Genomic DNA, 14,903 nt, shown 5'->3' on the forward strand with positions numbered 1-14,903 from the left:
GTGTATATGTGATTTGATTGTTTTTTTATACGTAACCAGTGTTCGACATAGCACGCTCTAGTCGATTCGAACATCGTGTCGACTTTGCGCAGGTAAAATAAAAAACTTTTTGTTTTTAAATAGTGATATGGAAACTAAGTAATAATTAATTAATAAAGGGATCTCTGCCATAAGGTATTATTGCATCTTACGCAAGGCCAGTACTTATTTGTTAATACTAAACAAAATAAATAAACAACAATACCTCCCCAGTCCATGGGAAGGCGATGTAAAAAGGTAACCGTTTTAATATATCCGAGTTATCTCGAAAGTGAACGAATACGTCAAGCTGTTCTGGACGAGGGAACAAATTTTTTGCCTTATCTCAACTATTTCGATGTGGCTTAGTTTAGACTTTGATTTATGTTTTACAAGGATTTACTATCTTTTAACTGGGCATTTATTATTTCTACGATTTATGTGCCTTTGACAATAGCATTAGAATTAATATTTACTAATATATAAATATTTATATTAGGTGGATTTTATGTTGAAAATTGAGCGTCATGATTAGGACTGATGGAGGAAAATATGAAAAAAGACTTAGTTTAGGCTTAAGCAAGCACTTTTCTGTTATTTGCCGAATATTATTTTTAGTTATTAGGGACATTATCAGCACTGATGGCGAAATCTTCCTTGGTATAACCATGGGTGGGATTCCACGATTGCTAATAAAAATTTAGTTTTGCAAATGCCGGTCACTATCGTACGAGTTGTGTTTGTAATGAAATTAATTATAATGGATAAGTTATGCTAAGCTTACCTCAGTTTTAATTATTAGTCCTTCACAACCAATCAACCAATAACTTTTATATTTGCTGATGTAAGGGAGCACCGAATTTTCACAAAAGTATATTTTATTCCGATGCCGCCACCGCACGTTCAAGAAGTTTCTTCAAGATGGCGCGAAACCATTGTCGTCGTTGATTGGTCAAACGACATCCCAACAGTAATGAGGGAGGAACACAAATATATATATTTTTTATAAGTTGGAAAGAATTAATGTGTATTCATTGTAATTAGATTTGCAAGTATTATAAATTATTACAAGCGCAAAAATGCAATTATTGTATTGTCTTCCAATCTACGAAATTAATATTCGACTAAAATATTAAATTTTTAAAAAATGTAATATAATGTGTTCATTAAAATTGCCAACGAAACCTCTGATCTTTACTAATTTTTCTTTTATTTTTAACTTGTTGACGTACATCCACTTTAAAACTTATCTCTGTTTTATGGGCGGTTGGATACGGTGAACATTAGCAATATGGCAATAATAAAAAAAGCAAGCAAGAAGAGAAATCTGAATAATTGTAGTATCAGCTGATTCGAATCGTGCAATCATCAATGTCTATACTCAATATGGAGTACTAGTTTAAAAATACACCCAGATTTAGTACCAAGTGTTCTATGCCCCAATGACCTAGAACATACAATGACGGTCAAAACTGATTTAAACTAATAGAAGGCGGCACTATTACGTGTGGCAACACCGATAAGAGGATATGGCCATTATGCTAAGTTAGCCAGACAGAAGATTTATTAGACGACATCTCATGCTGATTGTCAATATACGTCCATTTAAAAAGGGATATATGAAGTTTTTTTTTTTTATAAATATATACTATCAAGACAATAAAGTAAACATAAATATTATCTAACAACAATTCCTTATTGAATACAGTCTAAATTTATACTTAAGATTTTAAACATATTAAAATCTAGTTTTTCACTAACTAATAATTTTATCACACAATCTTTGTACCCCGTTGATTGAACCAGTATAATTACAGGGACAAGGGTCATAGCATATGAGATATTGTAGTACTGACGTAACCAACTGTTAAAACAAATATTCTTTTTCTGTTATCCTTGCAATATACTCTCTCAAAAGATATGTGTCATGTGAAAGGGGCGATGTACTTATACGAGTATCAACGTACTCGATTGAATGATAAAAGTTTTGACAAGAATATCGAACGACAATTCGTTTCCTGCGTGGGGAGCGGCGGGGTGCAACATGGCTCCACGCGGCGGAACGGATGCGTCCTAATAACATAAATGCAAATTCAACCATTCAAGCTTCCTGCGTTTCAAACGCGTTTCAACACGATCGCTTTATTAAAAAGTTTTAAATGCCATATCTGGTCGAATGCTGCGTCTAACGAACGTTTCTTAGGTCTCTAATTAGGCGTCATTTCAGTCATATATACATTTTTTATTGCTAGGTTTTATTTTCATTTAGCGTTAATTGGATAGGTACTTACAGTTTGCGAGTTTCATATAAACTTGATAGGGTTGCCAGCGCGTTAAATAGATTTAATAACACCTACATTTTTTTACACATGTATAAATAAACTTATGAATTTTTAAATATTTTTTTTATTAAACGTAATAAGTATTTTTTCTTAAGAGTCCGTGTATTGAATTTCTAAGAAATAAAATGTTTTAATAGTTTGTTATAGTTATGAAACAAGGCATGTGGAAACCCTGAGTATAATTGGCAATATTTATTTACTTGTGTTCTTAATTGATCAGATCGTATATAGCATGACTCAAACGGGATTGGTTGAAATGAAAACCAGTATGAAATTTCAAATATTTTATTACTCCAGTGTATGTAAACACACGTAGCTACAATGTTTTGGTTCAGTCGGAAACTTAAAAAACTAAACACTACACTTTTGGTACTAGAATGCATCGCACGGTGCAATTATGCGTAACATCATTCGAACTATTTAACATGTCACGAACATTTATACAGTTGGCTTAATATCCGTTATGGCTTCTTCGCTTCGCTTATTCGTTTATTTACAACATAGCACATGACATATTCTGGACGACGTCTAATGGCAGACGACTTGTTTAAAATAATTAACACTATACTAGCTACCTACCCGGCTTTGCACGGGTGAAAAAGGGTTTACAATAAAATATTATATTAAAGGACAAACATACAAATAAAAAATATCGTTTTTATTTGGGCCACGAACCTTCACAGTACGCATAACAGCACACCAAGGTTTCATCAAAAACAAAATATCACAAACGATAAGATTTCAATATTTATTATAACGAAATTATTTATCGGGTAATATTTACGAAGCTTTCGTATGATAATGACTGAGTGAGATTGCCAGCGTTAAAAAATATATCTAATTACAGGTTAATAAAAACAAATGGAAGCCAGTCAGGCTATCATATGACAATTGAATATTTATTAGTACAAGTGTACACTGTTGTTAATTAATCAATTCTTATCAGTATTAAGCTTTGAGTATTAAACCAAGTTTATTTAATACTCATGGGTATTATTAAGTACAGTTGTGATGTCATTTTTAACAGTGTGTTTTGGAATACCGCTTAACGTATTTTTTTATTGCACATTAATAAAATTGATAACACTACGCCAAAATATTTCACGCAAGTAAAGTTTTCACTCAATCGGATTAATTTTAATACATAGATAACTAAATGATTGCTAGGAAAGCGTCAAAGCCTCGAATCCTATTGCTTGATAGAAAAAACAGTGACTTGTCATATGTATCCTACCTTGATAGGATTCCATTTCTTTTATCATAGGATATATATATCTCACAAGTAATATAATTCGTTTAGACATTTATCTGATATGTGACGTTGTCCACAATCTGTCATTTGCTAAACTATTATTACAACTAACTTATTCTGGATTTATATTCTGAAATTTATACGCGATCATACGGTTTTGATATTAATAAAGTGATAGTACATACATACATATTCGAAATCAAGTCAAAATATCCTATATATTATATTATATTATTTTGTTACAATCGAAGATAATTTGATACCTTCTTTATATTGATTCACTGTGCAAGTCTTGACTAAATATTTTATTTTATTATGTATCATATTGTAAGTAATGTACAGTCAGTCGTACATTATATCATATTGTAAAAATGAGACAATATTTTAGTTGTTTCTCAACTTATATTTTTTTAAGGTTTACTGTACATATAAAATCATTATTGGTATAATTTAAGGATGTTAGTTTAAAATTTATTAATAAACGTATCAATGTAGTAGGTACTTAAAAGGCGGTAACTTTTTGAAATGTCACTCAAAATAAAAAATAAAAATATTTTTTTTTTTTTAGTTATGAGTTAAGTTCTCAATAAGTAGTTTATAATTTAAATGACAAATAACGAAATCTTCAAAAATTTACAACATTTAAAATTAATTATAACATCGAATATGTAAGTATTTTTAAACATTTAATACTCCCGCGCATAAATGTACACATTATTTTTGTCTTATAATACTGACGTACTATTGTCAACTTTAGACACATGTTCCAACTTATATACTTGTCTTATATAACGATTTAATTCATTTTCATTTAACAAGAGTCACTAGATACACTCTCCAATTCATAAAAATATATTTTATGTGATTATACATATTGTTAGTATATAATATTTACAATATATAACCATTTATTATTAAATCATAATATAACAAAATACGGTTATATATAATAAGGCGATATACGTCCCATCCTTTTCGCGGAATATATTAATGTTGCTTTTATTAGAAGAAGCAATATTCTTAAACAACCTTGACCTAAGTGAATGAGTAACCGATCCCACCACATTCTTTACGAAAAATAAACATCAAATCGATTAAAAACTGCCGCTATCATTCGATAAACATTGATGTACAATCAATAAATTAAATTTGTCTACTCGGTTGTATGCGATCAATTGTACTTAAAGAAACCATACTTTTTTTTTTAAATTACCGGTTAAAGAATTAGACTTGAAAACATTAATAAAAGCAGTTTAGTTTTATTTGCTAAGATAAATTATTTGTTACGAAAAAAAAAAAATATTGCTGAGTTTTAAAAGTCTTTTTCAATTCGAGTCTTCTCTAAGTCAACAGAGCTTAATGTTTACTGTTTGTCAAAAGTTTAACGATAAAAGTGTTCGGAACGGACGCCTCGTGGTATAATCCGTTTTTAAAAGCAATCTGTAGTTGTATTGTCTTATTAAAGTTAGCGAGATAAAAAGAATACTTGTTCGAAGAAAAAATGCACAAAAATACTATTTAAGTTAAAACAGCTTATATTTTATAACAAAACGTAAGGATTTAATTAAATTCTTATAAATGTGAATAATATCAATGCTCTGGTAAAATATGGAACACGAATAGGGTTGCCATTTTAAACATAATGCCACAAATTAAAATCCAACAAAACACAATGAACCAAATACTTCGTTAAATTGGCAGGACAACATTAATTCTGTCATTTTTTGCTTACAGATAAAAAATATTAACATTTTAGCGCCAAGTGTCACATGAAATCAAGAATCCGGCCAATCCTAACTTAAAAATAGAATAAAAATAAAACATTCAGATGAAAATCCAATTTATACAGCACACGAATTTGTTCTTTGGTTCCATTAATTGAGAATCGATTTTAACATAAAACATAACATAGAGATACGACATTATGAAATAAGGTACAATACTATATCTACAAAAAAAATGTGATGAAGCGATAAATATCGCTACAACCATGTCATATTACACTGCTATAAAATAACTATATACAAAACGTTACGGATAGAAATATTACAACGTTATAATATAAAAACACAATTTGATTAATGAGCTTCATATAAAAACACACGTGAGATACAAACAAAAAAAAAACTATTTAAAAATTAATCGAATATTAAACATCGTGCATGAAAAATACCAAACAAGAGTTCTACCGTAGCTGTGTACTTAGTTTTTCGTTACTTTACTAACCGAGGTAACTTAAGTCCGAGTGTATATAATTGTTTTTAAAAAGATTATTATAAGCATTACTAAAAAAATATATCGAAAGCTTGTTCAAATCTTAGATTAATATATTAGATGAACGTTGAAACCAACTGCGATGCCATTTTAAATACAAGCCATATATTACTTATTGTAAAAATACTCGTTTTTTTCACACATGCATATAATAATTAATGGTTTATAACATAATTTGTGAGTACATTACAAGAACGTTATTGCACTTCTCATATAAGCTTACCGCGTATGCGCTCGCATGTAAAATATTCACGAGATATTCACATGAGATATTTAGGCTTTTCATAGCACCTGGTGCTCCTTAGAGCGTTCCAGTCTAGAAATGCCTTTAGAAATTTCGGCGGTTTGGCAGCATTTTTGCATTCTCGAACATTCTTCGCTTGTTTACCTGACCTGGAATTTTCTATTAACCCGGAAACATGCAACGAGTATATGAACGAGGCTGCCTATACGTTAAACATCTCTTTCTTTTTTTCAAAAAACTAGAACATGACAACGTGATCTCGACATCGCTGATATGATATTTTTCATTGACACGAATCACTTTACTCCGCTTAAAGTGTTGAAACAATAATAATCGATACAGACATATAGTAATAAGAGTTCATAAGCAAATGGAAAGACCTACATTCAAAATAACAACGATTTTTAATTAAAATTTGCTCATTAATCAAAAGTGTACTTTATTTTAAGTTAAACTAGGTTCATATTTCGTTGGGTTCGTTCTAGATGCATAACCTACCCTGTTACTATTAAATATCAACACTCATCGCGATAATAACTATCTAAAATAAGCTTATACAAATGTTTAGGGGATGGATTTATAGCACATTTTGTAGACATTCACAAACTAAGGATCACTCTTAGAAAATACTTTTATACTAATTACACATACTGTACACGATGCATATCACTAAGAAAAGGAGCCCGTTTACGTAACAATAATATCAATGTTTTATGAGAATTTTAATTAACAAAAATATTATAAATTTTATTTTGAGTATACGTTCATGTGAAAATCTCTCTTATGGCTATCAAGTTAAGAGTCATTTTCGAACTACAATATTCACATAGAGCTCTTTTTCCTAACTTCATATAAAACATATCAATTCCCTTCGATCAAAATGTCAAGTGACGTCACTGTTACAATAGTCGATCTTTTACGCTTGACATTTGATACTATTATTAAACACAAAATATTACGTAGATAACGATAAATTTAAATTAAAACAGGAGTAAAAGGTATAAATTATTCTTTATACAATGCTTAAAGGAATGTAAGTCTGAATAAATTCCGGACAATCGATGGGATAATCAGTGAAACCGATTTTTATTACCGATTAACTCGGATGTCATTCGATACGATCACTTCATTCGGAATACAAACAGAATGTGTTCCTCGCCGTCTGTCCGACGTCTCTCACACGTCACTCCCCCTCGTAATGTTGTCACATTAAGTCCAATACAACTACACTGTATTATTGAAAGTCCCAAACTCTAAACACATTTCCTTTTTATCTCATCGATTCGATGCGAAAATATTTAGCTGCCTTTTTTACTAACAAAAGTTGCACTGAGGTTACATTAAAAAATATTAAAAAAAAAAACAGACAACCAAAATTATCTTATAATATAGACGTTTTATTGACTAGTTGTATTATGCAGGGAATAACCGTTAACAACTCTAACATTTAAAAAAAGAATGTGTTCGAAAAAAAAAAGTTTAAAATAAGAAAAAGAATTTGAACACGAAGAGTTGATAATAGTTAGACATCGAATCCTAAAACGCTTAATACATCTTTACCCTTAGAGATAAGCATGCACCAGTAATGTAACGTAGTTTCAGCCACTGCTCTGTGGTTTACTGCGACTTGGATCTCAAACTTTCTTCGTCTTAAAGGATTTGCCTGCACACCAAGTAATATCGTTAGGAATGGACACGTAGTGCAGGCGAACAAGAATTGAACTTTGAATCTTCAAAGATAGAACCCACAACAACACATTCAAATACTACTTCGTATATACAATTTTAAGTTAAAGCTTTAAAAAATTCAAACAAAATTTCATTACTATTTCAAATCAACGTATCATTAAGGAGTCTGGTTATGTTGGATTTAATTAATTAACTTAAATTTAATTATATAACAATATCTATAGTGATGAAAATGTTTATGCTAACTTGCCTCTTGACTTCTCAGTGGTGGCGTCCTCTAGGTTGCTGTCCCAATCGAATTCGGTGACACCGCTTTTCGGCGCCACCTCGCCGAGATGTCGCCAGCGGAATTCGAAATCGCTATCACGTTTCTTTAACGCTTCGAACCTGTTTTACCAAACATTTTACACGTTGAAAACATTCCGAATAGATTTTGTATACATTTTATTACGGCACGGTCATATCTACCAACTATCTGTAACGTATCCTTTTTTTGTTATAGTTCTTTATAAAATTTGTAGGGATTTTAATGTATATACTTTAGCAAGCTCAAGGGCATTTATATATACTTTATATATAGTTCATGTTTACATAATCATTTTACGAATGTCGCCTTTTACACAATTGTATTAAAATGATTTTTAATAAAAAAAAGGATACAGAGGTAAAAAGCAGTATTCTAAAATTCGAATTTCATCGGATTTTTGCGTGTTTTCACACGGATTCCTTGTGATCGTATCATTTGTCTATATATCTGGCTGTATATCCTAGGCTGTATGTCTGTCTGCCTATTCTCTGTGTATGTACTGGACGACAAGATTTGAAAAGATTTCATCACAGAAAAACTGGTGCTCAGTTGAGTGAAGAGATATTTCGCTATGTATTTATGGTTCTAATCTTAAAGATACTTATTCTACATTTACACAAGGAAATTAAGTAGTTTTATAATTAAAATTATTGTTCCTACGTCTCCAGAGATGAAGAAATCTGAATGAAAACAAGTATTAACGTACCTTTTAAACATAAGGTTCTTAGCGAAGTCATAAAGCTCTAAATCGAGCGAGTTGAGGCGTCGGATGTGCGCGACCTGCGCCGGCGACAGCGCGGCTAGCGTCGCGCCCGACACTGTCGCGTTATGCTGCGTGAACGGGACCGCGAAACGTAGGTTGAACGTCTCCTCGAAAACGTATTGTGATATCTACGAGATAAAAAAATATATTCGTTATATTTACTTATAACTAACTTATATCTTTTATTATATCTATAAATAGTTTAAAACAAAGTCGCTGTTTGTGTCTGTCTGTATATCCGCTTACTTCTTCTCAACTTTGCAATGGATTTTGATACGATATACACTAAAAGTAAGAGCGATGAACGAAAAAAGTTTATGTATATAATTTGTAAATATTTTGTACAAAATAAACTCTGACGGTATTTTGTCCAAACGGTGTTTTCGTACGTTTACATGACAAACGCTGCATATTTCTTGGAAGATACATCAAAACAGTGTACTAGAAAATTTTAGGTCTTAAAAAGCCTACAGAATATTCAGCGATAGCATGTGTCTATCTCCTAAAGGGCACTCACAATTACTATTTTTTATCTATTATAGATTAGAAAAAAATAGTAGGTTATTTGCGAAAACATTTTCTAGAATTAATTCATTATGAATCCATATTTAGATAAGTATATGTAATTAACCTTTGGCATAAATAATAACAATAATAATGTTATACAATAAATATACATTATAAATTAAATAAACAATTAGGTTTATTATACTTTGCTGTTTAGCGCATTCTTTTTATTTTAGTAAATTGATATGTATGAAGCCCGGTCTCGTCGCTAGTTTTTATATATTCTGCCATATAATAATAATAATATTATTTAAAAACTATCATATCAGATCAGAAACAAAATGTGAACAATAATAACTGCTATAGTGTAAAATGGTAACACCATTTGTGCAAGCCCGTCTGAGTGGGTACCACCCACTCATCAGATATTCTATCGCAAAACAGCAGTACTTGTTATTGTTGTGTTTTGGTTTGAAGGGTGAGTGAGCCAGTGTTATTACAGGCCCAAGGGACAATATCTTAGTTCCCAAGATTGGTGGTGCATTGGCGATCTAAGCGATAGTTAACATCTCTTACAACGCCAATGTCTATGGGCGTTGGTGACCACTTACCATCAGGTGGCCCATAAACTCGTCCACCAACCTATATAATACCGTAACAGCCTGTGAATGTCCCACTGCTGGGCTAAAGGCCTCCTCTCCTCTTTTTGAGGAGAAGGTTTGGAGCTTATTCCACCGCGCTGCTCCAATGCGGGTTGGTAGAATTCACATGTGGCAGAATTTCAGTGAAATTAGACACATGCATAAACCTATATAATAAAAAATAAAAAACTGTGATGCAGTTATTAGCACCCGCCAACATAGCGACAATTCTCTATTTTCTAAAACATATACCGAAATCTAACCTTCTTATGTCAAATGTAGGAATGAGCTTTATTTGGTGGTTTTTACTATAGTGGTAGGTATCACCAGCCACCATCTACTCATTAGATATTCTGCCACGATGCAGCAATATTTAGTACTGTTGCGTTCCGGTTTGAAGGGTGGGTGAGCTAGCGAGATAACAGGAATACAGGAATAGGTACAAGGGACATAACATCTTAGTTCTCAAGGTAGGTAGGTAGGCACATTGGATGGTTTATTATTTCTTACCTCGCCAATGTCTATGGGCGGTGGTGACCACTTATCATCAGGTGGCTCATTTGCTCGTCCGTCTTCCTTTATGGTAAGAAAAAGAAATTTTACTATAAATGCGGCTGAACATTTCGGTTTCGACAACTCAAGACGTATTTCTACTATTTCTTTTTAAAATGTAGTTAATTTGTTTCGGATAATTAGATTTTATAATCACAGAGGAATACATTTTGGTTGGCATAACTTAAGTAATACGAAAAAATATAGCAAGTCTTAAATTTCGATGTAAATATTATTTAATTTTAAACGTAAGATAATAAATTAAATTTGGTATGATTATATAAGCGTCAATAACATACTACGAAGTAATTTGATAAGCCAATAAAATATATTTACGTTCAGTATACAATTTATTGTATATGTTTTTTATTCGTATGTAAATATACAAACAATAAGAAACAAAATACTCTCATGATGAGGAAATAAATCCTACCGTTTCCACTGGCTGAATATAAAATTTCAATTTTATTTATAGTACCTACTTACATACACGGTATAGCATGCAGATAACGGTACGGCAGTTAGATTTGGAAAAAAAAAATATTAAAAAAAGTATTCATACTTTTTTTACTTTTTTTCGTTGTCATCACGAAATCGTATTAACAGATCAGGATGGAACTTACATCTCATGAAAGCTTAGTTTCGGTTAAAGATATAACGAACGTAACAAAACAATTTGATTTATTTTCATACTATCTCGTCCAGACTTCGAATAGTCTACCCGTTCGAAGTCGGGACTTGCTGGATGGATGGATTGATATGAAGTTAACACCTTTAAAGTTGAATTTACCTGTCTTAATGAATGCTTACCTATAGTCCATATTGACATTACTCTTTCTATTGACTGTGCGTCGGTAATAAGTCGAGACTAATGATTTTATAAATATAGATAACTGATCAAGATCAGGCTCATGAAATATAATGTAATATTAACTAAAATAGTGACTGCCTCGTTGATCTAGTGGTTCATGCAAGGACGCAGACCCGGAGGTCAGGACTTCCGGTTCAAATCCCAGGTTGGGCTAATAAAAAAAGTTATTGAGTTTTTCTGTTGAAAATTCTCAGTAGCAGCCCGGAGTCTAGATGTTGGAAGTGTGTACACTCCCGTGCCTTGGAAGGCACATAAAGCCATTGGTCCCGCGCCTGAACTCTTGCTGGTCGTGTCGGATTGCCGTCCCATCGGATTATGAGAGTGAGGGAATAGAGAGTGCACCTGTGTTTGCCCACACACTTGTGCACTATAATATGTCCTGCACAGTTGGCTAATCTCTCTTGAGATTGGCCGCCATCGCCGAAATCGGTCTGAAGGACATTATTATTATTATTCATATCAAAATGTAAATTCCTCCGTGGAGTGAGTAAACTTCGGTCACGATGGCAATCACTGGCTTGGATGGCTTTCAGTAAGACTAGCCAACTGCGCAGAATATATAAGACACATATGTATGTGGGCTCTTTTCTCTCATTTTTATAAACAGTCAAATTCAACGCGACCAGTAAAACTTCACGACTCAGGTGCTGAATCAACGTGCTTTCACAGGGACAGGAGAAGTACAGTCAGCATATTGTCCACTCCAAATTACGGGGTTCTAATAAAAATTTCTTGATAGAAAAATTCAATAATATTTTTTCGACCAACTCGGTAATGTAGCCAAAACCTCGAGAGCTCCAACCTTAGTAGCGAACCACTAAGTCCACGATAATATCGTATCGATAATAAATTAAAGATATTTGTGTCGATAATATGTATAGTCGATTTAGGAAGTATTATTAACTTTTTTTCACGTCGGAAATATAATAAAATTGTGTAATTTATTGCATTAATGTTTGAGTGTTACATTGTACGAGACAGCGCACGCTTTCTAGACAATCGATCGACCGAACACACGTGACATATTTCGTCTTTTTTTCCATATAAAACGTGAAGTCTTCAATATTAAAAAAAAATAGATGACCCAGTTTGAACACATGAATTTGAGCTCAATATTGCGTTTGCGAACTTGGGCAAGTACAGCTGAATTTTTATGTGCTTAATTTGTGTTTAGGTAGGTATAGCAAAACATCGCGAGGGAACCTGCATGGGTTTAATGAAATTCTATCATGTGCATCCACCAGTTTGCATTGGAGAGGTGGAATAAGCTCCAAAACTACTAAAAGGATAGGCCTTAGTCCATTAGTGGGACGTATACAGGCTGTCTTAATTTTTTTTATTACAAATAGAATAGTTGTTTTGTATACAATATACATATACTATTAAGTAACAAAAAAACTAGAATAGCATTTCATGAAAAAACTGCTTAATTCACCAACAGGCATGAAATTAATTACAAACAATAAGCAAGCATGAAAACGTAATTTGAACGCGCGACCTTTAGTTTAGTTGAGATCCGTGTTTTCTATGTATAGGACCATCTCAGTTCCAATATGCAATATCGCATATGAAACTAATTGGGAGTTTGTATCAAATTTTTTCTTTAAAATACGTAAGGTAAAATGAATTCATTATATAAAGTTATATTCAAAACATTAAAAGAGAGAATCAAATTCTGTAAAGCTAAGAGAGAATGAAAATAAGGCAATATTATAATCGGGCATAAAAAAATCATACCCAATACTACATTTTATCAAGTTTTCACAAAACTATTTAGGTTATCGAAATGGTTCTCAGCTTCTAGACTTCGAAACGAATATCTATCGGTCAAACGCTATCTGGGTACATACCCGATAATCCGGGGCATATCTGGGCCACACGTCTCTATGGAAACCGAACATTAAGTACTCGTATGTAATAAATATTCATAGAAACAATGGAGGCTCGTGCTGGCAGTGGCAAATAGCCGACGAACGCGCAGATACGAACAATGAGTTAAGTGCAAATAATGGCTGTACTTATCTCTGCGAGGGTCGTTGGACTGGAGTATGTTGGATGGGACGTTTGCGTTAACTCTTATATGAGTTACACGAACATATACTTATTGATTTCGAAATTTTATAACGCAAATTATTGAATAAAACTGTAAAGCTTCATATGTTTTTTTTTTGTATGATCCGCGATGCCCATGAATAATTGATTTAAAAATAATCTAAAGGTTTAAATTAGATTTTGTTTATAAAAATATAATATTCTGACTCTTAATATGTATTACAAAGAATTTACTTCTTTACTTTAACAATAAATAAACAAACGCACAACCTCACACACACCATCAAATCGTAATGACAAAAACGAATACATTGTAAGTAAACAAACAAATATTGGTAAATATAAAAGTCGGTGGTAATATAATAAAATGAATCATAGGGCGACAGCATCAGTCCCCTTATGGTAACGAGTTCCCCATACAAACAAAACGTCGTATTATGACAATTACTCTCACATTCAGCGTAACGTACTTAACGTTCACCCTCTTCAAAGCTTCGAAGCTGGATAATACGCGCATAAAATAATCTCAAATCTCTTTTCTAGCGCATTTAATAAGATAACTACTCATTTCTCCTAATAAGTATTAAAAAAGAAATAAGAAATCATTCCGAGTTAAAATGCAAAGTATTCACTAAGAAAAACTTGAAATTGGACGTCATATAAAAGTGCTTCCCCTCAAAGCTTTGAGTATAACCCTTCAATCCTTCAAATTAAATGAAGCTTCAACCTTTCAGACAATAGCATCTAATTACGCTTCCTTTTCCTCAACTCTTTTAAATCATAACTGGCATGAAAGGATCAAAATTATAATATCAAGTTTAGGTATAAGGGATTCGTTAAATACGAACTCTATTTATATTTGTAAAATTAAATTTAACGATTTTATTTTTTATAATGATTCGTAATAAGACTGAGTAATACTATAATTTGACCATAGAAGGGTGGACTTTCCATAATTTTATGGTCAGAATAATTGGTATTGGTAGATCATTGTAATAATCAAAAGCGCCTATAGGCCATTCTACATACAGGAGTAAAGACAAATAAAGAACTTTACTTTTGAATTTAGATATCATTGGTCGAAATATTGAACGGTGTCTACGCTATACATATACTTCTACACTATAGTATTTTAAGCGCAGCTAGTCTCCAGTCAGTGCCCGGGAGAACATCGTCAATCAAGAACATACAAGGATAGGCTATTTCTAGTTTTACTCGAAATTATAGTTTGTAGACGATAAAGAATGAGAGAATAAAAGGCGACACAAAAAAATAGGAAACAAAAGTCTAATACATTACATTAAAAAATATTAATAAATAGAAGATCAAATATTAAATAAATTTAATTAAGTATAACAGTACTACTGTCTTTATTTTTGGAAGAAACTGCA

At 32.1% G+C, this 14,903-nt stretch overlaps 1 protein-coding gene across 1 annotated transcript in view; it reads right to left on the reverse strand.

The window, feature by feature from the left end:
* Positions 1-2,632: 2,632 nt before the first annotated feature.
* Positions 2,633-14,903, reverse strand: part of LOC126773745 (heparan-sulfate 6-O-sulfotransferase 2) — a 104,898-nt gene continuing 92,627 nt past the window's right edge. The window contains exons 7-9 of the mRNA XM_050494858.1: positions 8,833-9,017; positions 8,070-8,206; positions 2,633-7,793 (exon numbers count right to left, since the gene is read on the reverse strand). Coding sequence (XP_050350815.1) covers positions 7,765-7,793; positions 8,070-8,206; positions 8,833-9,017 — 351 coding nt within the window. The 3' untranslated portion in view covers positions 2,633-7,764. The remainder of the gene's footprint in view (positions 7,794-8,069; positions 8,207-8,832; positions 9,018-14,903) is intronic.

The sequence above is a fragment of the Nymphalis io genome, chromosome 2 (genome assembly GCF_905147045.1).
Source record: "Nymphalis io chromosome 2, ilAglIoxx1.1, whole genome shotgun sequence".
NCBI classification, from domain to species: Eukaryota; Metazoa; Arthropoda; class Insecta; order Lepidoptera; family Nymphalidae; genus Nymphalis; species Nymphalis io.